This window comes from Berghia stephanieae, chromosome 7 (assembly GCF_034508935.2).
Source record: "Berghia stephanieae isolate SIO BIC M18660-M18661 chromosome 7, UCSD_Bste_1.3, whole genome shotgun sequence".
Classification (NCBI taxonomy): Eukaryota; Metazoa; Mollusca; class Gastropoda; order Nudibranchia; family Aeolidiidae; genus Berghia; species Berghia stephanieae.
In genome coordinates, this window is record NC_088366.1 from 47,092,713 (window position 1) to 47,120,089 (window position 27,377).

The following is a 27,377-nucleotide window of genomic DNA, read 5'->3' on the forward strand; positions in this document are numbered from 1 at the left end:
TTTTCAATTCGAAGAAGCAGTCGGATAAAGGAAGATGAACAAACTGAGGTCACAGTAATTGTTATATCAGCTCTATTTCTTTGTGGATATCAATTTATCATCCTCATTATCATCATCATCATCATCATCATCATCATCATCATCATCATCATCATCATCATCATCATCATCATCATCAGTCCCACCACTACCAACATCACCGTCTTGGCAACCATCATTATATTCATCTTCATTCACCACCACTACCTCCCCCACCACCACCACCATCATCATCATTAACATTATCATCATCTTTGTCATTATCTATCAGAATCATTATTGTCAATATATATTAGCATTAGCAATCACCGCAATCACCTTCACTTTCTTCATCATTGTCATTAATATATCAGTATCATCTTTATTGCCCTCACCACCATCAATATCATCATCATCATCATCATCATCATCTTCACCTTCTTCATCATCCTTATCATCATCATTATCATCATCATCATCATTTTCCATCACTACCAGCATAATCGTCTTTGCGGTCATCATCATATCCATCTTTATTCACCACCACTACCACCACCATACCATCCTATTTAAATTATTAGCATCATTATTATCATTATCATCATCCTCATTCGTAGTCTATGTCACTATTTATCAGTGTCATCATTATGTCATTATCTATCAGCATCGTCTTTATTACGTTCACCTTCTTTACCATTGTCATTATCCAACAGCATCATCTTTATTGCCATCACCACTAATATCATCTTCATCTTCATCATATCTCCATTATCTACCAACAACAGCTTTATTGTCGACACCACCATCATTGTCATCACCAACTTCACCTTCATCATAATCGTCATTATCTATCACCATCATCGTTACACCAGTATCATCACCAGCACCATTATCTTCACTACCACAACCATCAACCTCACCAACGTATATTATCAATTGTCTTCAACATCGTCACCACCACTATCTTTTTTTATTCATATTGCTATTGAAGCAGCTTTTTGTGTCAATCATATTCTCATATTTCTGCTGTGTCATCTGTAGGGGGCATAAATGAGAATTGTTTTTCAAATGTATGCAATCTTATCTAAAGCAATGTGTTTATATTGTCACTTTAAATGAGTTTTATAAAGAAATGAGCTGGGTCATCATACAAAATCTATTTTGAATATTATCATCATCAATGTCATTCTCCTCTTCCTAATTTTCATCATCATCACATCATCATCATCATCACATCATCATCATCATCATCATCATCATCATCATCATCATCATCATCCTTATACACCCCTTTCTTGAGTATTAAAATATATTTCTGTAGTTAGTCTTATTTGATGTATTTATAATATTTGTATATAAATATAATGAGTGTGTGTGTGTGTGTGTGTGTGCGCGTGCGTGTGTGAGTGTTTTTGTGTGAGTGTTTGTGTGTGTGTCTATTTTGAATATTATCATCATCAATCTCATCCTCCTCTTTATCATCATCCTCATCATCATCATCATCATCATTATCATCATCCTTATCCACCCCTTTCTTGAGTATTAAAATATATTTGTGTAGTTTGTCTTATTTAATGTATTTATAATATTTGTATATAAATATAATGTGTGTTTGTGTGTGTGTGTGTGTGTGTGTGTCTATTTTAAATATTATCATCATCAATCTCATCCTCCTCTTCCTACTCTTTATCACCAATACCATCATCATCATCCTTTTACGCCCCTTTCTTGAGTATTAAATATATGGCTAGCACTATTCAGTATCTGATACTGAATAGTGGTTTTGCACTATTCAGTATCAGATACTGAATAGCGGTTTTCCACTATTCAGTATCTGATACTGAATAGTGGTTTTGTACTATTCAGTATCTGACACTGAATAGTGGTTTTGCACCTTAATACGGTGTTTTTTTTCCGAAACCTGACAAAGTTATGGGAAGAGGGCAGCTGTGGGAGTAAATCTGGGACTCAGAGAAGTGTACACCTGTGGGGAGTGAACCTGGGACTGGGTTTCGTCGGGCTTCGTAAAAAAAAAAAGCAATTACTTTTTGTTTACGAAATGCCATCAAAATGGGCAAAGTTATGGAAAGTAGGCAAATAATGGGGAGTGAACCTGAGACTAAGGGAAGTGTACACCAGTGGGGAGTGAACCTGAGACTATGGTGTTCGGCGGGTTTCAGTACGATTCACATAAAAGCAATTACTTTTTTATGAATCCCGGCAATATCCGACAAAGTTATGGGAAGTAGGCAACAGTGGGGAGTGAACCTGAGATTCATGGAAGTGTACACCAGTGGGGAGTGAACCTGAGACTATGGTTTTTGGCGGGTTTCAGCTAGTTTCACATAAAGCAATTACCTTTTTACGAAACCTGGCAATATCCGACAAAGTTATGGGAAGTAGGCAATAGTGGGGAGGGAACTTGAGATTCATGGAAGTGTACACCACATGGGGAGTGAACCTGGGTCTGGGTTTCGGCGGGTTTTGTAAAAAAAAAAGCAATTACTTTTTGTTTACGAAATGCCATCAAAATGGGGCAAAGTTATGGAAAGTAGGCAAATAATGGGGAGTGAACCTGAGACTAAGGGAAGTGTACACCAGTGGGGAGTGAACCTGAGACTATGGTGTTCGGCGGGTTTCAGTACGATTCACATAAAAGCAATTACTTTTTTACGAATCCCGGCAATATCCGAAAAACTTATGGGAAGTAGGCAACAGTGGGGAGTGAACCTGAGATTCATGGAAGTGTACACCAGTGGGGAGTGAACCTGAGACTATGGTTTTCGGCAGGTTTCAGCGAGTTTCACATAAAAGCAATTACCTTTTTACGAAACCTGGCAATATCCGACAAAGTTATGGGAAGTAAGCAACATTGGGGGTTAACTTGAGATTCATGGAAGTGTACACCAGTAGGGAGTGAACCTGAGACTCTGGTTTTCGGCGGGTTTCAGCGAGTTTCATATAAAAGCAATTACTTTTTTACGAAACCCGACGAAACTGGCAATATCCGACAAACTTATTGAAGTAGGCAACAGTGGGGGGTGATCCTGAGATTCAGGGAAGTGTACACTTGTGGGGAGTGAACCTGGGACTCTGGTTTTTGTAAAAAAGCAATACCAAGGGGGAGGGGAATTACTTTTTTACGAAACTCGCCAAAACCCGACAAAGTTATGGGAAGCAGGCAGCAGTGGGGAGTGAATCTGGGATTCGGACACCAATGGGGATTGAACCTGGGACTGCGAGAGGCTGATACCAGTGGACAGTGAGCTCAGAATGTACTTTTATTTCGAAACCTACCGAAATTGTCAAAAGTTATGGGAAGTGGGCACCATTGGGCAATGAACCGGGACTCAGGGAAGTGCACACCGGTTGGGAGTGAACCTGGGACTGTGAGAAGAGGATATCAGTGGAAATGAACCTGGGACTATGGAAGATGGATGCCAGTGGGAAATGAAGCCGGACTATGGGAGTTGGGTACCAGACAAGAATGAAGCAATTCCTTTTTTACAAAACCCGCCAAAACCCGTCGAAAAACCATAGACTTAGGTTTACTCCCCAATAGTGTACAGTTCCCTGAGTCTCGGGTTTACTCCCCCACTGTTGCCTACTTTCTTTCCATAACTTTGTCGGATATTGTCGGGTTTCGTAAAAAAAGTAATTGCTTTTTTTTACGAAACCCAGTCCCAGGTTCACTCCCCACTGCTGCCTACTTCCCATAACTTTGTCGGGTTTCGGCGTGTTTCGTAAAAAAAGAAACACCCCTAAAAATACCACGTGTATTCTGTAAATAGATGTCAATTGTAGTCTAATACTCAGTATTTATTTAAATTATTATATTATATTATTATTATTATTATTATTATTATTATTATTATTATTATTATTATTATTATTATTATTATTATTATTATTATTATTATTATTATTATTATTATTATTATTTATTATTATTATTATTATTATTATTATTATCATTACACGTAAATTTTAATATAATACGGCAATTAATTCACGGAAGTACATCGCTCAATTAAAAAGGCAGAAAGTCTGTTCACATATTTATAATGAATCGGGTTTGTCTTAGATGACAAAACAAAAAAAACAAACAAACAAACAACGACAACAACAACAACAAGAAATGAGACAAACAGAAAAAAGGAAGATTTTAAAAAGTAATAAACAATAGAAGAGCACATCAATGAAAAACAACAACGAGATTATAACACATAAAAGATATTCGTAATAAATCGATAACTGATTAAATTACTCCAACTACTTGATAAAAAAAAATTAATCATAATCATAATAATGATGATGACGACGATTACAACAACAAAAATAATAATAATAATAGTATGTAAGTAGAAATAATAATAATAATAATAATAATAATAATAATAATAATAATAATAATAATAATAATAATAATAACAATAATAATAAAAATAAAAGAACAATAGTATAATGTCAACATTAAAGTATATTACAAGCAAATAAAATTATTAAAACAAAAGTTTTAATAGACAGAAGGAATTATAAAAATATTGGGGAAAAAAAAAAAAGTTATCCCTGCTGGGATTTGAACTCTGGAACCTTAAGCTCAGAGTCAAACAGCTTATTTCCACCAACCATGGTGGCACTGAATATTTAGTGACATTTAATCATATCTATTTAGATATTTAAAAATGTATTTGACTGCCACTTTTACTTTGATATTTTGATCTATGTTAATTGCACAATAGCAGAAATTAAAAAATTACGATCAAAATATTTTTGCAACTTTGAATCGGGCTGTCAGTTACTGCACGTGTTCAATCTGGAAGTCGGTCAGCAGTTTATTTACATTCAACCGAGATTGTCGCACTTTTCACTCTCTCTATAAAAAAGAGTTCCTTGCGGATACTGAATAGTGGAAAAACACTATTCAGTATCTGATACTGAATAACCACTTCCTTATAAATACATTAAATAAGACTAACTACACAAATATATTTAGGAAGTGGTTATTCAGTATCTGATACTGAATAGTGCTTTGCCACTATTCAGTATCCACAAGGAACTCTTTTTTATAGAGAGAGTGAAAAGTGCGACAATCTCGGTTGAACTGCTGACCTACTTCCAGATTGAACACGTGCAGCAACTGACAGCCCGATTCAAAGTTGTAAAAATATTTTGATCGTAATTTTTTAATTTCTGCTATGGTGCAATTAACATAGTTCAAAATGTCAAAGTAAGAGTGGCATTCAAATACATTTTTAAATATCTAAATAGACATGATTAAATGTCACTAAATGTTCAGTGACACCATGGCTTGGTGGATATTAGCTGTTTGACTCTGAGCTTAAGGTTCGAGAGTTCAAATCCCGGCAGGGATAACTTTTTTTTTCCCCCAATATTTTAAAAATTCCTTCTGTCTATTGATATTTTTAAAACTTTTGTTTTAATAATTTTATTTGCTTGTAATATGCTTTAATGTTGATATTATACTATTGTTATTTTATTATTGTTATTATTATTATTATTATTATTATTATTATTATTATTATTATTATTATTATTATTATTAGTATTATTAGTATTATTATTATTATTATTATTATTATTATTATTATTATTATTTCTACTTACTTACTATTATTATTATTATTATTATTATTATTATTATTATTATTATTATTATTATTATTATTATTATTATTATTATTGTTGTAATCGTCATCATCATCATTATTATGATTATTATTTTTTTTAATCAAGTAGTTCGAGTAATTTAATCAGTTATCGATTTATTACGAATATCTTTTATGTGTTATAATCTCGTTGTTTTTCATTGATGTGCTCTTCTATTGTTTATTATTTTTTAAAATCTTGCTTTTTTTTTGTTTGTCTCATTTGTTGTTGTTGTTGTTGTTGTTGTTATTGTTGTTGTTTGTTTGTTTGTTTGGTCATCTAAGACAAACCCGATTCATTATAAATATGTGGCCAGACTTTCTGCCATTAATAATTGAGCGATGTACTTCCGTGAATTAATTGCCGTATTATATTAAAATTTACGTGATTATAATAATAATAATAATAATAATAATAATAATAATAATAATAATAATAATAATAATAATAATAATAATAATAATAATAATAATAATAAAAATAATAATAATAATAATAATAATAATAATAATAATAAATGATTTAAATAGATATACTGAATATAAGACTACAATTGACATCTATTTTCTGAATACAGGTGGTATTTTTAGGGTGTTTCTTTTTTTTACGAAACCTGCCAAAATACGCTGAACCCCGACAAAGTTATGGGAAGTAGGTAGCAGTGAGGAGTTAACCTGGGACTCAGGGAAGTGTACACCATTGGGGAGTGAACCTGGGACTGGGTTTCGTAAAAAAAAAAAAAGCAATTACTTTTTATGAAACCCGACAATATCCCACAAAGTTATGGAAAGAAAGTAGGCAACAGTGGGGGAGTGAACCCGAGACTCAGGGAAGTGTAGACTATTGGGGAGTAAACCTAAGTCTATGGGTTTTCGGTGGGTTTTGTAAAAAAGTAATTGCTTCATTCTCGTCTGGTACCCAACTCCCATAGTCCGGCTTCATTTCCCACTAGTATCTATCTTCCATAGTCCCAGGTTCATTTCCACTGATATCCTCTTCTCACAGTCCCAGGTTCACTCCCAACCGGTGTGCACTTCCCTGAATCCCGGTTCATTGCCCAATGGTGCCCCCTTCCCATAACTTTTGACAATTTCAGTAGGTTTCGAAATAAAAGTACATTCTGAGCTCACTGTCCACTGGTATCAGCCTCTCGCAGTCCCAGGTTCAATCCTCATCGGTGTCCAAATCTCAGATTCAATCCCCACTGCTGCCTACTTCCCATAACTTTGTCGGGTTGTGGCGGGTTTCGTAAAAAGTAATTCCCCCTCCCCGTTGGTATTGCTTTTTTACAAAATCCAGAGTCCCAGGTTCACTCCCCACAAGTGTACTTCCCTGAATCTCAAGATCACCCCCCACTGTTGCCTACTTCAATAACTTTGTCGGATATTGCCAGGTTTCGTTGGATTTCGTAAAAAAGTAATTGCTTTTATATGAAACTCGCTGAAAACCACCAAAAACCATAGTCTCAGGTTCACTCCCCACTGGTGTACACTTCCCTGAGTCTCAGGTTCACTCCCCACTGTTGCCTACTTCCCACAACTTTGTCTGATATTGCCGGGTTTCGTAAAAAAGTAATTGCTCTTATATGAAACCACCTGAAACCCGTCGAAAACCATAGTCTCAGGTTCACTCCCCACTGGTGTACACTTCCCTGAGTCTCAGGTTCACTCCCCACTGTTGCCTACTTCCCACAACTTTGTCGGATATTGCCGGGTTTCGTAAAAAAGTGAATGCTTTTATGTGAAACTCGCTGAAACTCGCCGAAAACCATAGTCTCAGGTTCACTCCCTACTGGTGTACACTTCCCTTAGTCTCAGGTTCACTCCCCATTATTTGCCTACTTTCCATAACTTTGCCCCATTTTGTTGGGATTTGGTGCATTTTGTAAACAAAAAGTAATTGCTTTTTTTTTTCAAAACCCGCCGAAACCCAGTCCCAGGTTCACTCCCCACTAGTGTACACTTCCCCGAATCTCGGGTTCACTCCCCAACACTGTTGCCTACTACCCATAACTTTCTCGGATATTGCCAGGTTTCGTCGAGTTTCGTAAAAAATTAATTGCTTTTATATGAAACTAGCTGAAGCCCGCCGAAAACCATAGTCTCAGGTTCACTCCCCACTGGTGTACACTTCATTGAGTTCCAGGTTCACTCCCCACGCTTTGCCTACTTTCCACAACTTTGCCGCATATTGTCGGGTTTCGTAAAAATGTAATCCCCCCCCCCCCCCCCCCCCATATTGTTATTGCTTTTTTACAAAACCCAGAGTCCCAGGTTCACTCCCCACTGGTGTACACTTCCCTGAATCTCAGGTTCATCCTCTCCTCCCCCCCCCCCCCCCCCCCCCCCCCTACACACACACTCACACACACACACACACACGTTGCTGCCTACCTCTCATAACTTTGTCGGATATTGCCAGGTGTCGTCGTGTTTCGTAAAAAAGTAATTGCTTTTTATTTGGAAACCCGCCGAAACCCAGTCCCAGGTTCACTCCCCACTGGTGTACACTTCTCTGAGTCCCATATTCACTCCCACAGCTGCCCTCTTCCCATAAATTTGTCAGGTTTCGGAAAAAAAAACACCGTATTATAGTGCAAAACCACTATTCAGTGTCAGATACTGAATAGTACAAAACCACTATTCAGTATCAGATACTGAATAGTGCAAAACCACTATTCAGTATCAGATACTGAATAGTGCTAGCCTTTATAATATTTGTATATAAATATAATGTGTGTTTGTGTGTGTGTGTGTGTGTGTAATTATTGTATGACTTTTATTTGAAAGAAGTTAAATTCATCATTCTCATTATCATCGTCATCATCGCCATCTTGATATCAAGTAATTATATACTAATTCAATAAATAGTTAAACATCTATTATTAATATTCTCTGTCTGGAACTGAACTAATTATTGGCCTGGCGTTGCCTACGTATTAACTAATTTGAAACATTGTAAAATACAAACTATTATTATTATCATCATCATATTCGTCGCTGATACCATCATTTCTTTTGACCCTCTCTCTCTCTCTCTCTCTCTCTCTCTCTCTCTCTCTCTCTCTCTCTCTCTCTCTCTCTCTCTCTCCCACTCTGTAAAAAAAACAAACTATTATTATTATTATTATTATCATCATCATCATCATCATCATCATCATCATCATCATCATCATCATCATCATCATCATCATCGCTAGTACTAGCACTTCCATACAAAAATTATTATCATATATTTTTATAAAATAAACTTCAATTGCACTTTTTGCTTGCAAATCTTATTTTATGTGTTTAACGTTTGATTTTCATTAAATGTAGAAGTTTGAGAGAGAGAGAGAGAGAGAGAGAGAGAGAGAGATGGAGAGAGAGGGAGAGGGAGAGAGAGAGAGAGAGAGAGAGAGAGAGAGAGAGAGAGAGAGAGAGAGAGAGTTAAGTGCTGTCAGCGGGACTCGTGGGCCTTCTAGTTTTCACGCCAGATTCCCGACGAGTCGGCATGTGTATAGATAGCATTGGCGCGGGCCCATGTCAGTAGGGCCTTGAAATCGTTTAGGTGTGGTGCCATGATGACCAGTTCATCCAGCCCATTCCACTCCGAGATAGTTCTAATGAAGAAAGAATTTCTGAAGTTTTGTGTTCTTGTCTGTGGGATTTTGAAGCAGTTCAAATTGTTTGTGGCGTATCTCTCAATGGGGGTTTCGGTTATGTGGTTGGCAAAAGTGAGTGCTCGGATTTTTCTTTTGTTCGGTGGTGGCGTGAAAAAGGAGTCTGCCTTTATTGATGGTATTTGATCTGTTATAATCTTGAACATGAATGACAGACGGGTTTCTTTTCTTCTTTGTTGGAGGCTGATGAGGTTTCTTTCCTCTAACATTTTTGTCATGCATCCTGGGGTTCTGCTCTTATAGTTATAGTTCCCAGTTATGAACCGGGCGCCTTGTCTCTGGACTCTCTCAAGTTTTTGAATATCCTCTTCCAGGTAGGGGTCCCAAGCAACTGCTCCGTATTCCAATTGTGATCTCACAAGTGCGAGGTAGGCGTTTTGTTTGCATAGCGTTGGGGCGTGGCTAAGATTTCGGCGGAGAAACGCGAGGGTGTAGCTTGCCTTTTGGGTTATTTTGTTAATGTGTTTCCCCCATTTCAAGTCCTTTGAGAAGGTAATGCCAAGGTATGGGTTATCGTCGACTTGTTTCAGGACGGTGTTGTTTAACTTGTAGGTCTCATTGTACTTTTTAGCTGTGCTGAGGATGTAGCATTTGTTTGCGTTAAATTTCATTCCCCAATCATTAGCCCACTGTTCGAGACTATTCAAGTCCTCTTGTAGCAATTTTTGATCATTTGCAGATTTTATTGGTCGGTATATTAGACAGTCATCGGAGAATAACCTAATCTGAGATTTTACTCGTAGATGTAGGTCATTGATGAAACAAAGAAATAGTACGGGTCCTAGCACCGTTCCCTGTGGTACTCCTGATTTGACTGGACATTCATCCGATGACGTGCCGTCTAGGACTACTTTCACGGTACGTTTTGTGAGGAAATTACAAAGCCATGTGTGTAGAGAGCCTCGAATTTCATAATTTTCTAGTTTCTGCAGGAGTTTTTGATGGGGCACAGTATCAAATGCTTTGGAAAAGTCGAGGGTGCCGATTTCTGCCTGAGTGTTGGCATTCTGGTCTCAAAGGGTCGTTTACAGTTATTAGGAGTTGGCTTTCACATGAGTATCCTTTGCGAAACCCGTGGTTCAGGTCAGTTAGGATGTCACTGTTCTCAAAGTGGTTCATCATGTTTACAGATTATATACTCTAATAGCTTTGATATTACAGACGTCAGTGAGATTGGACGGTATTCTCTGCTTTATTTTTGTTGCCTTTTTTGAATACAGGTGCGATGTTTGCCTTCAGCCAGTCATTAGGGAGCATCCCGGTGTCGACCGATTTTTGGAAAATTATGCATAATGAGAGGGCCAAACTCTCAGCACACTCCTTTAGTACTGTGTTGGGGATGTTATCTGGACCTGACGCCTTAGATGGGTCGACGTTTTTCAGCAACTTTTCAACTCCTGAGATGTTTATGTTGATATCGTACTATCGAAATTGGATTATTGTAATGCTCTGTTGTTTGGCGTTTCGCAATACAATCTGAAACGTCTTCAGATTGTCCAAAACAGCGCTGCCAGACTAGTATTCATGAAGCGTAGGTGCGACTCTGCCGGACCTCTACTTCATGACCTGCATTGGCTGCCTGTTGGGAAAAGAATTAAATTCAAAGCTTGTGTTTTAGTGTATCGTTGTCTTGAAGGTACTGCCCCTTCCTACCTTTCAGAACTAATTGAAAGATATTCAAAACCCCGCCCCTTACGTTCGGCCAGTGATTCCACAAAACTAGTTGTCCCTCGAATTCGGAAAAATGCTGGAATGAGATCCTTTTCTCATTTCGGACCCTCTATTTGGAACGCCTTACCGCAGAGCATTCGTGAAAAAGAATCTTTGTCTATTTTTAAACGTTCCCTTAAAACATATTTGTTTCAATTTTAGTAGATGGTATGAGAAGCAAGATAGGTTTGGTTTGTGTTGTGTGTTGTGTTGTGTGTGTGTATGTGTGTGTGTGTGTGTGTGTGTGTGTGTGTGTGTGCTTGTGTGTGTGAATGAGTATGTTTCAGCCAAAGTAATTTGTAATTTAAGCGCTTAGAGTCTGGTGTCTCGGAGTTATAGCGCTATATAAGTTTTCAGCATTATTATTATTATTATTATTATATTAGTAAGAGATTGGTCACACCTCTGTGGTGTCGGTGGGGTAGTTGTATCGTGTGGATTATGGGGGGTAAAGACATATTTAAATTGATCCAAGAGGATAGTTGCTTTATCCTTCCCCTCAATGTACAGGGTTTCATTTTTTTTCAATGGGGCTACACCATTGTAATCGTTTTTCTTGCTTTTTATGTAGTTCCAAAATGGCTTGGTATTGTTTGTTTCAGGTCCTTTTTCTATAACATTGGCGTCCATTCTGCTTGCCTTATTTCATGCCTGCTTTGACGCTGCAACGATTTGTATGTATCCCAGGTTCCGCTCAGTTTAGCCCGCTTGAATGCTTTTGCTTTGCGTCATAGTAGTGCTCGTATTTTCCTGTTCATCCACGGCGGCGTTCTTGTATTTTTAAGTACTTTTTGGGGAAGTGACTCCTGGATTGCACTGCGTCTCTTGTCTTATCATAGCAGAGTGAGTGCAACTCATTCGTTTTAGTTGCCGAACTGTACGGGGAATCGTTTGATCTCGGAATTTAAATTTCTTTCAATACGCTTCAACAGTCGCAACGTCACTTCCCTCGTAATGACGCATGGTAACTTAGTAACTGGCTCTAAACTATCGGAACAATGGCGGACGCCCTTTTGAAATATTTATCAGACGAGCATAAAAGCGTATCCAGAGGGGAAAAAACATTATAAATCTGATCATGTTTTGACTTTTACCCATTCTGATCACAAGACATATGAAAAGTTCTAGCCAGCATGAAGAATAAAAAGTAATGATTTTCTTTGTTTAGAACCACGATGGCCGCCGTTGCTGGGCGACGTGACATCAGACTATTGAATCCAATTTCCTATCAACAAAGTGAAACAACACACGAAGTTTCTTTGTTATTGTTTTTAGAACACCTTTGGATGATCAGTTCAGTTCTCACTAAATAAATGTTTGAAGAGTACTTAATAGTAATATCAACGTTTTAGGTTACACGTAGTTTTGTTTGGTGGTAGGTTGTCATGTGTTTGTTGTGAGTAAATTACAGAAATGTATAGCATCTATGACCGTGGCCATCGTCAACTAAAAGCATGACACTAGAACGAAACTAGGACTAAAAGTTTGACGTCATTTTTTAGGTTTTTGCACCGTCTAGTGAGATGTCGTAAGTAGTGCTCAAGGGAACAAGTGATTTCATTGGTTGCCCAATTGAATACAACTCACGATTTGTTTTCTTTTGTGGCCAAAGACTTGTCTTTTGACGTCATATTTTTATCAGTGTCAGACTATAAGTTTACGATGGCAGCGCTAGGCACACTGATTATTCACGAACAGGAGAGTAAATTGAATGCACTCAGTACAGCCAAACTTCAATGCCTTATCCAAATGTCAATCTCACTCCCAAGAGTCATGCGATCAGTTCAGTTCAGATTGACAGGAATCGAACTACTGACCTCTGTATGCATTCTGAATCTGAATCTTCCTTTAATGTCCACCTTCACTCATGAAGCTCTGTAAATAAATCTAAAGTGGGTGCAGATGTAACTTCCCGCGGTGAATTGTTCCAATCTGTGACGGTTCTGGGGTAAATTGAGAATTTTCTGAGGTCTTTGGTGGATGTCCGGGGATGAAACTGTCGATGTGGGAAGACCTGGATGTTCGTATCGGTGTTTGGAGATCAAGAGTTGAAATCTGATCAAGCGTGCTCAATACTAACATTACACACATTTTGCACCGGGCCTCTTGAAACAGTTTTTTTTTTTATTTTTTTTTTTTTTTTGTATCTTCTCGCTGGATTCTAGCACACCGAATTCCAGCATGCTCTGCAATACGGCATGCAGGAGCTGGGTGGCCGATTTTATCTATATAATAAGTCCAGCATCGGATTTCCGCACGGTCGAATCTTAGCACGCTTTTTGGCCCCTCCCGAGAGCGTGCTAGATTCCGGAAAATACTATACATGTATATAGCGCTCATATTATATTCTTTAGTATTTTATATGCAACTGAAGTTGGTCTCTCACGCGATAAGGACGGGGTTGCTCTCATTTTAAATGCAACCGACTGCACACCAGGAGATAATGAAATGACAATGCGTGTGTGTGTGTGGTGTGTGTGGGGGGGGGGGGGGGAACTGGCGTTGCATTACATGTGTGCGGCGATGTGGTCGAGTGATATTGCACTCGCCTTTCGGATCGGTCCTGGGTTCTATTATCTATATATATATGTGTGTGTATATATATATATATATATATATATATATATATATATATATATATATATATATATATTATATATATTATATATATATATATATATATATATATATATATATATATATATATATATATATATATATATATATATATATATATCAAGGAGGGCTTTAGAAAGGAGGCTCGCCTTGGATTTTCAGCCCCCGCTAGTGGGGCCATTGGTTAGATAACGATTTCAAGCAAAACTACCGCTTTTCTGCCTTGATACAATTTCCTTGAATGCGCAATAATTGATTCTGTTCTTATAATTTCGGTACTTTATAATAAATTGGTAAATTGACGACCATAAGTTTTAAATAATATTATTTCTTTTGTCTTGAATGATATGAAAATATACAAAAAGGTAGTGAACTATCAAAAATTTCACAGGAAAGTATGAACTATTTTTCTATGACGCCCTCTTACAAACTGAGTGATTGGGTTTTTATCTTTTTCGCAGTGGCTATTTTTACAGTCCCGTAAAGATGGTTCTCGGGGCTATTTTTACAGTCCCGTAAAGATGGTTCTCGGGGCTATTTTTACAGTCCCGTAAAGATGGTTCTCGGGGCTATTTTTACAGTCCCGTTAAGATGGTTCTCGGGGCTATTTTTACAGTCCCGTAAAGATGGTTCTCGGGGCTATTTTTACAGTCCCGTAAAGATGGTTCTCGGGGCTATTTTTACAGTCCCGTAAAGACGGTTCTCATGGTTATTTTTATGGCGTTGATGCGATTCTGTTCAATTATCCGCATAGTTATAGATTATCATCTTTTTGCAGTATTCACAAAACTTCACATATAATTTCTCCCGATATTTAGATGTACAGATAAAGAGGCGGTGAATGAAAGCAAAATTAATTTCATTTAACATATTTAGATCTGAAGCTAAAACTAAAATTAACAAACAGTTAATGTGAAGTCAATTCTCTTAGTGATTTTTACGGTACTGTCATTTTTATTACATATAATTTTTGTTTGTTTTTTGCATAAGTTATGTTTGCAGTACAGAACAGCCCGTTTTCTATCATCAGTGGGCAGGTTAGGTTGTATGTCTTGATTATTTTTTTCTGTCAAACATACATAATATAGATCTATTATCAAACACTGAAAGTATATCTAGTTCCTGCTTGAGTCGACACCCCTCAAGATATAATACTTTACAGGTTGGCTTTTGTTTATACTCTACCAGTATAACCAGTCAGGAAGGACTAACGGTTTATACAATTTTAAAAGACGTAGACGTCTAACATTCAGGGTGCAGTCTTCTCACGTGAGAGTGGGTTTGAATCCAATTTCAGAAAAGAGGCTGTTCACAAACCAATTGGACACATTTTGACCATAATTTTAGAACCCCCCCCCCCCCCCCAACCTCCCAACCGTATTGTGGATAAATGACTACCCCCCCCCCCCCCAATGTGGATGTCCATGGTAAAGATGCACATTGCGAAACACCTCATGCTTAAATATTGTTCTTTTGAATATATTTTTTTAAAAAGAAAGTAAATAATGATGATGATTCTCTACCATGGTCGGTCATGATCCAAAAGAATAGAGGTGCCCAAGACTGATCCTCATTGGGGCGCCGAGGTGGAGAGGGCATTTTACTTTGGTCCCACCATCGCGTTGCTTCTTCTCCTTTACCGATTGACCCAGTGTTTGTTCCGACCAGACAAGAGTGGTCGCTGTATTGCTCCTCCCTTCCCAGTTAGGAGGTTGTTTTATTGTTCTCCGCCAAAGCGGTGTTCACCTTGTGGTCAGACCATGGCGTACTAAAAGAGTCATATAGTAGGGCTATGGGTCAGATAGTGTATAGATAGCATTGGTCAGACCCCTCTGCCTAGGCTTTGAGGTACCACTAGGGAAAGAGATAGATAGAGAAAAAGAGAAAGGAAAAAAAAAAAAAGAGAGAGAGAGAGAGAGAGAGAGAAAGAGAGAGAGAGAGAGAGAGAGAAAGAGAGAGAGAGAGAGAGAGAGAGAAAGAGATTGGGAAAGAATGAATGAAAGAGAGAGAGAGAGAGAGAGAGAGAGAGAGAGAGAAAATGAGAGATAGGGAAAGAAAGAAAGAAAGGAAGAAAGGGATAGAGAAAGAATGAAAGAAAGAGTGTGAGAGAGAGAGAGAAACAAAGAAAGACCGGGAGAGAGAGAGAGAGAGAGAGAAAGAGAGAGAGAAAGAAAGAGATTGGGAAAGAATGAAAGAAAGAGAGAGGGAGAGAGAGAGAGAGAAAATGAGAGATAGGGAAAGAAAGAAAGAAAGAAAGAAAGAAAGGGATAGAGAAAGAATGAAAGAAAGAGTGAGAGAGAGAGAGAAACAAAGAAAGACCGGAGAGAGAGAGAGAGAGAGAGAGAGAGAGAGAGAGAGAGAGAGAGAGAGAGAGAGAGAGAGAGAGGAGAAATAGAGAAAGAAAGAGATTGGGAAAGAATGAAAGAAAGAAAGAGGGAGAGAGATAGAAAAAAAGAGAAAGTAAAAAGAAAGAGAGAAGAGAGAGAAAGAGAAAGAAAGAAAGACATAGAGAAAGAATGAAAGAAAGAGGGGGAGAGAGAGAGAGAGAGAGAGAGAGAGAGAGAGAGAGAGAGAGAGAGAGAGAGAGAGAGAGAGAGAGAGGATGCTAACTTGCCGCACCTGAACGAAGTGAGTGAGAGTTTTAGAGCCAATGGCGTCTACTCAGCCAATCTGTTACTATTTATAAATCTATTACCCGCAACGCCGTAAAAATAGCCACCAGAACCGTCTTTACGGGACTGTAAAAATAGCCCCGAGAACCATCTTTACGGGACTGTAAAAATAGCCCCGAGAACCATCTTTACGGGACTGTAAAAATAGCCACTGCGTATCTTTTTTGAAATCGAAAGTACGAATCTGATTTCAATACCTTTTAATAACTATGGCTAATTTATCGAACCAGAATCTTTGAAAAGTGGTAAGTACCAATAATAGTTGCGTAATAATTATTTAAGACATGTTTAGAATTATCAACTGTAGTTCCTGCAGACGATAGTTGGGCCCATTGTCGTGTTGTTCTGTCGAGTCGCACAGATAATCAGAATCAGACTCCTCCTGATTCGGAATCCGAATCGGATTAAATTACTTTTCCTTATTTTAGTATGAATTATGGCCTGCGGCTTTATATTTATATATTTTTTCTATATGGTTAACTGACAAATATTGACTTTATTGTTTTAGTCTAGTGTATAAGTCTAGAGGGCCCCTTTGCTCGTCACGTCAACTTCACAACGTTATCTTGAACTTGAACAGTCCTTTCTATTTCTACTCTATCTAGAACTTCTAGTCTAGTAGAAGTTGCTAGTTAGTGGGTCTGATATTACCATATCATATTCATATATGATGGAACTTGGACTCTGACTCTGAATATATAGTTATGCCCATTACATGGATCTGTGTTGCTGATATGACTGTCAATCGTATGGGACTAGTAACTAAGACTCTTAATATATAGTTTTGCCTCAGTGATCTGAGATGTTACTGTTGTTACAGTTACACTCACTCACTCTATTACTATTATCTCTGTGACTATGGAAAGGAATTATGGATCTGATCTACTCCATTGACTGAAAGGAATGAACTAGTAGTCTGAATATATAGTTTTGTCTCATTGATCTAAGATGAGACTCTATTAAACAACTCTATGACTATGGAAGGGAACTATGGATCTGATTCTGATGCTACTCATTGACTGTACTCTAAGGAATGAACTATAGTAGTCAGATGTTTTATGAATGGTGCATGTTTTTCTAGTTTTTCTAAGATGTCCCTCTATCAGAAGTTGCAAAACTTTGTGTCAACCTCCGAATCAATTTCTCTTAACTGAATAAAGATGTTGGCCCATATTGAATTGTGATGCCATATCACAAAAAAAGATTTCTTCTTCACAACCTATAAAAAGCCACTTTAAAACCGCTGTCATACAATTAGAGATTTTACACTGCTAAATATTTAAACAGTTTCGCACCACAAAGTAAGAGATGACTTCATCGTTTTTCAAAAAAATCTTGTGACGCAGTAGTTCCGGCTAGTGGTTATGAGTTCACATCATACTATTACAAAAATTACTATTTTCCGAATAAAAGCAAAACACATTAACATAAAGTAACAACTTATGTAGTTTGCATCCAATTTTGACTTTATAATTTATTGCTTTTTATTTACATCACATCGCAATTACCGAAGACTGATATGAATCTCTAGTTTTAACTTATTTGAACTAGTGATTAAATACTCAAAATTGTCAAATTAACATTGAATGTTTATATTTAACTTTGAAAAATTGTATCTATGCATGACCGATTCACACAGCATTTAAAGTTTTCTTTTAAACCTATAAGCTCTTAAACAATACGATATGATACAGAATCTCTATCGGTTCCTTTCTCGTAAAGCTGCGAAAAGAAGTCTACTTGTATCTATCGATAAGCCATTAAAGAGGACATCTATGGAATTGGAATTTCACAATCAACTCTGAGTTTTGCATGTTATTGTTGTTACGTTGTTGTTGAACACAAGCACATTTTGTGGAAACACTGTATCATAAATTGATGAATTTCTACTTTTGACTGGTCTACATTAAATTTATGTAATCCTCTTTGGCATAAATACCAAGCTATTCCTCAAAACTTTGAACTCAAAATAATGTTGGAAGTGCGTAATGTTCACTTTTATTTGTATTCATCAAACACGTATATTGATTGTTATAAAATGTAAACTTGTCTGTCGTTCCTTCATATTCAGATTCTGTACGAACATCATATAAGTTTCAATTAACTGAACATTCCATTTTAACAAATTCTTTCAAAATGGATAAGCGGAAAATCATAATTTCGACACTATAAATCATTTTTGAGTTCAGATCCTCACCCGTTATCGATTTTAATATAGCTGTAATAAGCGAAATACTTTCCTATTGTTTTTTTTTAAAGTCGTGATAAAACATTTTTATTACGACAAAATGATCCAGAGTTTCATACAAATTTTTGCAGCTGTACATCGTGAACAGCTAGCTGAGAAAAAGAAGAAAAAGACGCGCCCTTTATTAAAAATCAGACTATTGTACTCTGAATATATATTGATCTGATATGTTACTTTATTAATTAACTCTATGAATATGGAATGGAATGGAACTATGAATTTGATGCTACTCCATTGACTATATTGAATGAACCAGTACTCTGAATGTTTTTCCTCACATGAACTTTTGCCTCTTGTGGGTCTGATGTTCATGGACGTGATTTGTTAGCAAATTCAAGATGGGGAAAATTGTGGTGTTGCGAATTACAATGGTAACTACAATAAAGCCAACAAATGTTGTGTGTTCAGATTGCCTATAAAGAGGAACCAGACCGGTAAACATGGTTAAACAAATCCCTCCTCGTGATGATATTGAGCCACATCCGACAAAATTTGTTATTTGTGAAAGACATTGGTCTGCAGGTATCCCAATGAAAATTCTACCTGGCAGACCGATCATCCCTTATAGGGATGAAATAGTGTTCAAAAAATTAATAAATTCGAGAGATCCTAATTACAACTACTATGTAGTGCATCCCTTAGTAGATATTTCGGTATTCATATTTTTCTTGGGATCATCCTCCGCAGATTACCTCCCTTTGTTGATATTGTACATCTCCTTTCCCCTTCATCTAATTGTTCATCCTCTTCCTCATAATCACATTACATTTACATTCATTAATCAAGCTTCTAAAGAAATCATCCTGAATCAATCACTATAAGGTCAGTTTTTAGAATATCTAACTACTCATCCTTTCCGTTTCTTGGCTACTCCTATTCACTGCTGATAATAATAATCATTAAATTTTTTTTGGACCCAGAATTCACAATCACTCTCTAAAAAGGTAGATCTTGCCATATAATGTCCCTGCTGTTATTTTGGTGTAAATTTTCTATATTTTTTTGTTGGCCCCCACTAGCGTTGCCTGAAGATTCCATATGATTGTCCTTTCAGTATAGTTGTCCTTGATATATATATATATATATATATATATATATATATATATATATATATATATATATATATATATATATATATATATATATATATATATAATAATATCTATATTATGTTTGCTTTTGTTTTATTTTCTCCGTATGTTTGAAGTTAGAATTAGACCACATCACTTTTGACTGTTATTAACGTCACGCCGCTTTCATGTTTTGCCAATCTTAAAGGAGTTCATATTCATATTGCGGATCTGCTTTTCAAGTGGTTTGAAAAATAAAAAAAGTCGTATTGGTCACGAAGAACGAAGTTGACGTCACTTTAGTGCTTTTTGCCATCCGCGTTTATGAGTAATTCTCACTAAACTGTATTACCCAGACTATTATAAACGTTTAAGGTTACACATAGTTTTGTGTGTTGGTCCGTTATGCTTCCAGATGGTAATGTTGTGAGCTTCTTAGCCAAGCGCATACTATCTATAGATAGTTCGAAGATGACGTCACTCAGGTCTTTGTTATTGTTTTTTGCCATCCGCGTTTATGAGTAATGCTCACTGAACTGTATTAACCCGACTATAGACGTTCATGGATACATACAGTTTTGTGTGTTGGTCCGTTATACTTCTGGATGGCAATGTTATGAGCTTCTTAGCCAAGCGCATACTATTTATAGTCTGATTGATTTATTATTAAGTGAGAAATAGTCACCAAAATGTCTGTCTAAAAACAATAACAAAGAGCTGAGTATTGTCAATTTCGTTCCTTTTATAAGTTCCGTCACTTTCAACTGTCCAATAATCATTCATTTCGGAGTCCAGTTACTCATGAACACAACGCCAGGGCAGGAAATAACTGCAATCAATAAATAGATAGAACGAAGATGACGTTACTTTTTGTTGTTTTTTTTTTTTTTTTCTTTTTGAAGGGGGGTTCATCCATTTTTATGAGTAATGCTCACTAAACTGTATTAACCAGATATACACGTTCTGAAAACCTGGCTCAGGGCGGGATGAATAATAATAATAATAATAATAATAATAATAATAATAATAATAATAATAATAATAATAATAATAATAATGTCTTTATTGTCTCCAAAATGGTGGCAAATTTGTCATAAATTGGTTACACATTTATAACAAAACAATATTTCGAAGAACATCGTAATCATCATCACCACCATCGTCATCAACAACATCATCATGGTTTTGCTTCCCTTGGGAAAGCTGTCTAGTGGTCGAAAATCTCATGAAAACTTGTTAGATTTAGATTTGATCACTACTCGCATTTTGTTTAGAGATGAAGATGGTGCTGAATGGAAGAGAGAAAATTAATGAATGACATCGCCGGTTAATATTTTGCTCTCAGATAATAATAAAAAAAAAAAAAATAGATAAGCTTTAGTGTTCGCGTAATTACAAAGTCTGGCAATAGGCCACCCGTTTATTTCCAGCCGCTGGTAAATTATTGATAAACCCTAAGCACAACACACCCAGACAACAACAGCAAATTCTCGTTCCTCTCGCCGCCGTGATGACCTCATTATTATTGATAGAGAGACAAACTAAAAACATGTTTGTGACCCAGTTTCTCTGTTTACATATTTACCGTGAGGTCAAGGAGAAGTTTTAGAGACGGTGCAGTTGTAACAATAACATTAGAATTATTTAACACTCAATTAACATAAAAAGAACATTTTAAATATTATTAAAATCAAAAATATTTTCGTTAATTATACTATTTAAAGAAATTACATATTTTTCTCGATCGCAAAAAGAAAACAACGTTCAAAGGTCATGTCAAATGACCTGATTTGATTGTTGAATGATGACGCAAACACTGGTGCTTTGCCTCGACACAGTTTCTAAACACAAAGCGCAGTTAACCAATCAACACGAAAACCGGTCAAAACATAGCATCGCTACGCAAATTCATACACAATAAAATTACACTCATTCAAGTATTTGTCTAAATTGCTATCACATAGCTTTTTTAACATAGTGGTTTTATTTTAAAGCAGTGTTTTTATCTATACAACTGAAATAAAAATAATTATCATAAGAATAAATGAAGAACTATTTCATACGCGCATGGATTTTAATCGTGCGAGACCAATCGTAAACATAAACAGTCTGAGAAATTCCCCATTGTTCCGTCAGGACAGTAAATCTGAATAGACACTTCGACGTTCGCAAGTAACGTTTATTATTCTGATACCATTATTTTCTGCCATGCCTATCTTAGTGAAGTCTGAAAATATGCCTCCTCATGTTGAATTTGATCTTGATGGAATTGTATCAGATTTAAAGGAACGCTTATGTCTTAAAAATAGCGAGAGAAATTGTCCTCGCAGGAACTCGCCATACCAAAACAGACGCCATGTCAACTGTTCCTACGGAGCGTGTTCACGCAGTCATGTACATTCTCCTGATCACAAACAATATTTACATAAGTGCCATCGACCATCTAAAGTATCGAAAATTAAATGTGATGTTCTTGAAGATTCCCGGACCCTACTTGATAAATTATTACGTGACCAGTCTCTCATTCAGGAAGCAGTTCGACGAGTGCAATATCAGTTCAGTCAAAAAGAGGTGCCATCAAAATCTCCATTCTCACCAGATTTCAATGTGAAAGCGTATGTTTCATCATCCGATAATGAGGATAGCTCAGATAGTTTCCATTACTCTGGATCATCAGACGTATCTCAACATTCCACAAACACGCAACGAAGTTTGTGAAAGTGCCTTTTGGTAAATTGATAGAATGACGAGTGTGTGAAAATAGAAAGTGACATGGAAATGGAAGTCAAAATGGAATTTAAGTTTAAGCATTTTATTTCTTCGTCGAACTGGTGCTCTGTTCAACAATTGCGCAGTATGATTTACACACCACAGATTATTGAACAGGAGATTGTTCATTCACATATTTATTGGCAGCAGGTTCCACATTGTGGATCAATGTGTTTTCAGTTATTTTTATTGTTGTGTTTGTATTATGTATAAGTACAGATTATAAATTGAGCGGACGATCATCAATGACAATTTGATTGATTAATTTATATAGTTATTGTAGACACAGGATAGTATTGTGCCAAATCCCAAACTCTGGAACAAGCATCCTATCATCCACCAGTCCAAAATTTTATAGTATTGATAATCTCTTTTATAAGTTTAATATTAATAATAATAACAAGTATTTTAAAACAATGCAATATGGCATTCATTATTTACAAATGGATACAAGAACATAATACCAAACTCTAATAAGGCTCCCACCTTTCTTTGTTTTGACCAGAATTTTTTTCTATCATCACTGTAGAATTTATGATAAGTTTAGAGATCATGATTGCTCACCTTGAATTGGAGTTGGAGTTTTATTTATCTACTAGACGTCTGTAGACTCTATTATAGTCTTTATTTTGAGTTAGGGTTGCAAGCCCAGTGTCAATTTGTTTCTCTTTGAATAAATGAAACTTCAGTTCGAGGTGAGCAACTATGTAGAGAGGGTAGGTGGTGTTAGTATAATAGTAATAGGGCTCCCGAGGGGTCATCATTATGTCTCAATAATTGAGGTAAAACAAAATAAAATTCTGGCTACAGTGAAAAGAAATTGTTTTGGTAGAGCTAGTGTTAGGCAGTATAGGTTCTAGTTCTAAGCATGATTTGAACGAGTTGTTGCCATACATTCTCGCAAAAGAGGATGTGTTAAATATCTTGTCCATCTTTTCTGTTTGTTATACATGATGTATATATTACAATGATATATGTCATTATGTCTTAAGGTTACGGGTTTGAGGCAAAAAGTTAAAATCCCTTTGTTCAGTTTTAACCTGCCTGGGTTTGAGCACACATGCATGAAGCTAAAGACAATTCTTTGACATAGTTAAATCTGTGATACTTGCATCGGGTTTCTCTGCTTTTTGATGTTCAAATGCTCACACTATTACAATTACAATCAATTATTTTCTAAACAATTTTGCATTTTTCATATTTGTATGTTACATATATTATAAAATTTGATTTAGGGAATTAGAATCTCATTTTGTTTTTGTTTTTTGTGTTTTTTTTTGTTTTTGTGATATAGGTACATATTTATACTTTTCATGTCAATTTATTTCTCTTCCTTTGTTGTAAAAATGCAAGGTATGTTCTGAATCAGAATGTTACTCAAAGTTTATTCTGAGTATTTGTATTTGAGGGCGGAGAGAGTTGTTTATGTGGTAGCCATTGTTGATGTTTAGGCTGAAGTAGTTTGATAATCTTCGCTTGAAGATGTCTAAATCTTTTGTGTAAACTTTCAAAATTCAAGGGCTTCGAAATAATTTTAAGTGTCCATGTCCAATGTGTCTGGATTTCTAATCATTGACTAAAATCACTGTCTACTATTGGTTTTTGGTCTCGATTTTATAATAAAAGGGTTGTAGTCATAGGTTGTATCAAAATACTGCATATTTTTTTAAATTGGCCATAAAACTCATCCTTTAAATATCAATCAAGTTAATTTAAATCTTGTCGAAGACTCTCAAACACGGGATGTCATGGAAGAATAGGGTAGAGTTTTAGTAATAGTAATAGACACATGGTTTGGAGATAGTAATAATTATAATTGTATTACACTTGTTTTTGTGAAATGCTAGTTTTGTCTTTATTAATCATCTGATAGTTAATTTTTGACAGAATCGTGGGCAAGCTTCCAAATCTTGTGATATAATTATAATGTTTCACTTTTACCACACTTTGAATATTTTAAATTTTTTTTACCAAGTTACATGATCAAATCGGGGTCCAGGTTTTTGCATAGTTGGCCTTTGGGATTCATATATAAGTATAGTCGTCATGCACCACTACTTATGCCCTTTTCCATTCTTCCATTTGTCTCTTTGTGCCTAGTGGGATTTGAATTTGACTGTAGAAACCAGGGCTCTGCATTTTCGGGAAGGGTTTCCTTTGACCTCCCATTATGAATAGTTGCTGTGCTTTGGATAAGATACGTGTATATCTGAATCTTCCTTTAATGTCCACCTTCACTCATGAAGATTTTGACATGAACAATAACATTAAGGTGAAATTTCAGCAGTGATCTAGAAGCTCTGTATATAAATCTAAAGTGGGTGCAGATGTAACTTCCTGTGGTAAATTGTTCCAATCTGTGATGGCCCTGGGGTAAAATGAGAATTTTTTGAGGTCTTTGATAGATGTCAGGGGGGTGAAACTGTCCATGTGGGAAGTCCTGAATGTTCGTGTCGGAGTTTGGAGATCAGGATTTGAAATCGCCACCAGGTTGTTCTTTATCTTTTATACATCATGGTCAGGCATGCTATATTCTTCCTAGTTTGGAGTGACTTCTATTGAGGTTGATCAATCATGCTGCTCACACTAGATGTTTTCTCACAAATTGAGCTACGGAGAGGTGACTTGCTGAAGGCCACAGAACGCGATCCATATTCGAACTGGGTATCTTTCGGGTACGAAGCAAAGACCATACCACTGTGGCTGTGTAAATTGATTACATTACTGTTATTGTTAGAACAGGTCAAGGAGTGATTCATTTAATTTTGAGGGTGTGGTAAAATATAAGACCACGTCATTTTCAAGTAAATATATAACAAATAGGGGAATGTCGAGGAATTGGGGGGTGGGGGGGGTGTATATTATGATAGATGAAGAATGTATGGGGTATACTCCTGTGATGATGTTGTAGTTGTAGTGAGTGTCTCTCTTAATTAATTATGAACATGTTAGTGTTAGTGTGATCTGGAAAGAGTTTGTAACAGTTGTTGTCTTCCATGGGAATGAATTTATTTCATACTATATATTTATTACTCTTTTTATTTATTTATTTTAAATTTTATGTACAACTAAAAACAGTTTTATACTAGAAGTGGTAGTGCGTATGATGTTTCTCTGAACAAGTGTGGTGTGTGTGAAAGATCTAAACAAAGCATGAAAGAAAATTACAATTTCTTTGCTTTGTTTGGCACTTTTCCTGCACACTTGTTCAGATATTTGTCTTACACCGGTGCCTGCTACCTAATTTCTCAGTATTGGATGGGGTTCCTGGCCTCCTATAGTGGGCAGGGATGTCACTTACTGTGTCTTCTTACTTCTATAAACTAATTACATTGGTGGTATGCTCTTGGATTCTACATCTGATCCCTATTTGTTCCTAGTTCCCCTTTTGTCTTACTTTTTCTTGGGTGCTTTAACTGTAATTCCAGAACTTTTTACTATCCCATTTTCTTCCTTTTTACTGGCACTGAATAACCTAAATGTGTTGCAAGCGCCGTAAAACCCTTAAAAACAAAAAACAAAAAACAAAAACATACAGCTATATCTGTTTTCTGAACTGCTTTCTGTCTTTGTCTCGGAATGAGATTATTTGGTTTCGTCCTGGCTGTAGTTTTGGGAGGTTATATTTTTTTCCACTGAATTTCATCTCTCTTATGTGCTGTTACATTTTTTTTTTTTAGATATATATAATGGTTTGTAGGCATTTGAGTATATTCCATTAGTTGGGACCTGTGCTTGTGCCAGGATGAGACATTTAAGTGATATCAAACTATGCACAAAGTCTGCTCTTGGAATTTACATCTGTTCCCTATTTGTACCATTTCCCCTTTGTCTTACTTGTCTTGGGTACTTTAATTATATTTATTGAACCTTTTTTTTACTATCCGATTTTCTTCCTTTTTACTGGCGCAGATGTGACCTAAAAGTGTTGCAAGGGCCGTAAAACCCTTAAAAATAAAAATCGAACAATAATTTCTCTGTATTGTGAGTTGTACTTTCACTAGTATTACACTGGTGCAGAATATGCGTCCCATCAAATCATCACAATGGGGTGTACTGTAATATGGCGGGGTGAATTAGGTTGCTGGAAATTATTGTTATTTATAGTTATATTATACTATTGCGTCAAGTTTGAAAATCGGGTTAATTTCTTTATCCCTATGGCGGATAATGGGGGTCTCTATAGTCCAGTGGGTAGAGCAATCACTGGGTGGAGATTTATTTATTTTTCTGCCACCCAGAAGTGATTGGGTAGCTGGTTCTGTTAGATCTGGTGTAAAGTGCTTTACTATAGACGGGCGTCCAATACTAAGGATAGCTAGAAATTTTTTCGAGCTGTGTATTGAAATTGGGATAAACTCCAGCGTCATCAAAGTTCGAATTTCCTGTCATTTTAACTCTGTATTCAATGTTAGGTGTCTGGGTCCTCCCGACATAATACTGAATAGCGTTTGAAGACGATGAGTTCATCATTCTGTTTTTTTGTGGTTTTTTTGGGTAAAAATTGACACAAAACTATGTTACTTACCCATCCTGGTTCAAGCTATTCATTTTGTTACCGTTTCTAATTCATGTCGATTTGATTTGTCCGCCATTTTGTTTATTTATTTTCTATTTTTTTTGTACTTTCTAAGCCAGAATTCATGGCTGTATTGAATTAAAAATTGCATGTATTTTGAATTCAGTCCTGGAGTTTGTTTTGTTTTATTTTTTGGATGATAAATAAGCTGATAATGCATGGTGGGCCGAGGGTCACTTGCTGTCTTCTATCTTCTGAGTTGCTTTCTGTCTTTGTCCTCTGGCCCTTGCCGTAGTCTTTGGCATAGAGGGAAACAGTCAAATGCGGCTATGTGGTCTAGTGGTATCACACTCGCTTTCCAATCGGAAGGTCCTGGGTTCAAGCCTCGCTCGGCGCATAGTTGAGTCCTTGGAAAAGACTCTTT

General features: G+C 36.4%; 2 protein-coding genes across 2 annotated transcripts in view; one reads left to right on the forward strand and one right to left on the reverse strand.

The window, feature by feature from the left end:
- Positions 1-12,903, reverse strand: part of LOC144977387 (integrator complex subunit 10-like) — a 53,217-nt gene extending 40,314 nt beyond the window's left edge. The window contains exon 1 of the mRNA XM_078922550.1: positions 12,877-12,903. Coding sequence (XP_078778676.1) covers positions 12,877-12,888 — 12 coding nt within the window. The 5' untranslated portion in view covers positions 12,889-12,903. The remainder of the gene's footprint in view (positions 1-12,876) is intronic.
- An 8,651-nt stretch (positions 12,904-21,554) lies between these two features.
- Positions 21,555-27,118, forward strand: LOC144977390 (uncharacterized). The gene has a single exon (XM_078922554.1). The coding sequence runs from the start codon at positions 21,874-21,876 to the stop codon at positions 22,381-22,383; it is 510 nt and encodes a 169-aa protein (XP_078778680.1). The 5' UTR covers positions 21,555-21,873; the 3' UTR covers positions 22,384-27,118.
- The last annotated feature ends 259 nt before the right edge of the window (positions 27,119-27,377 follow it).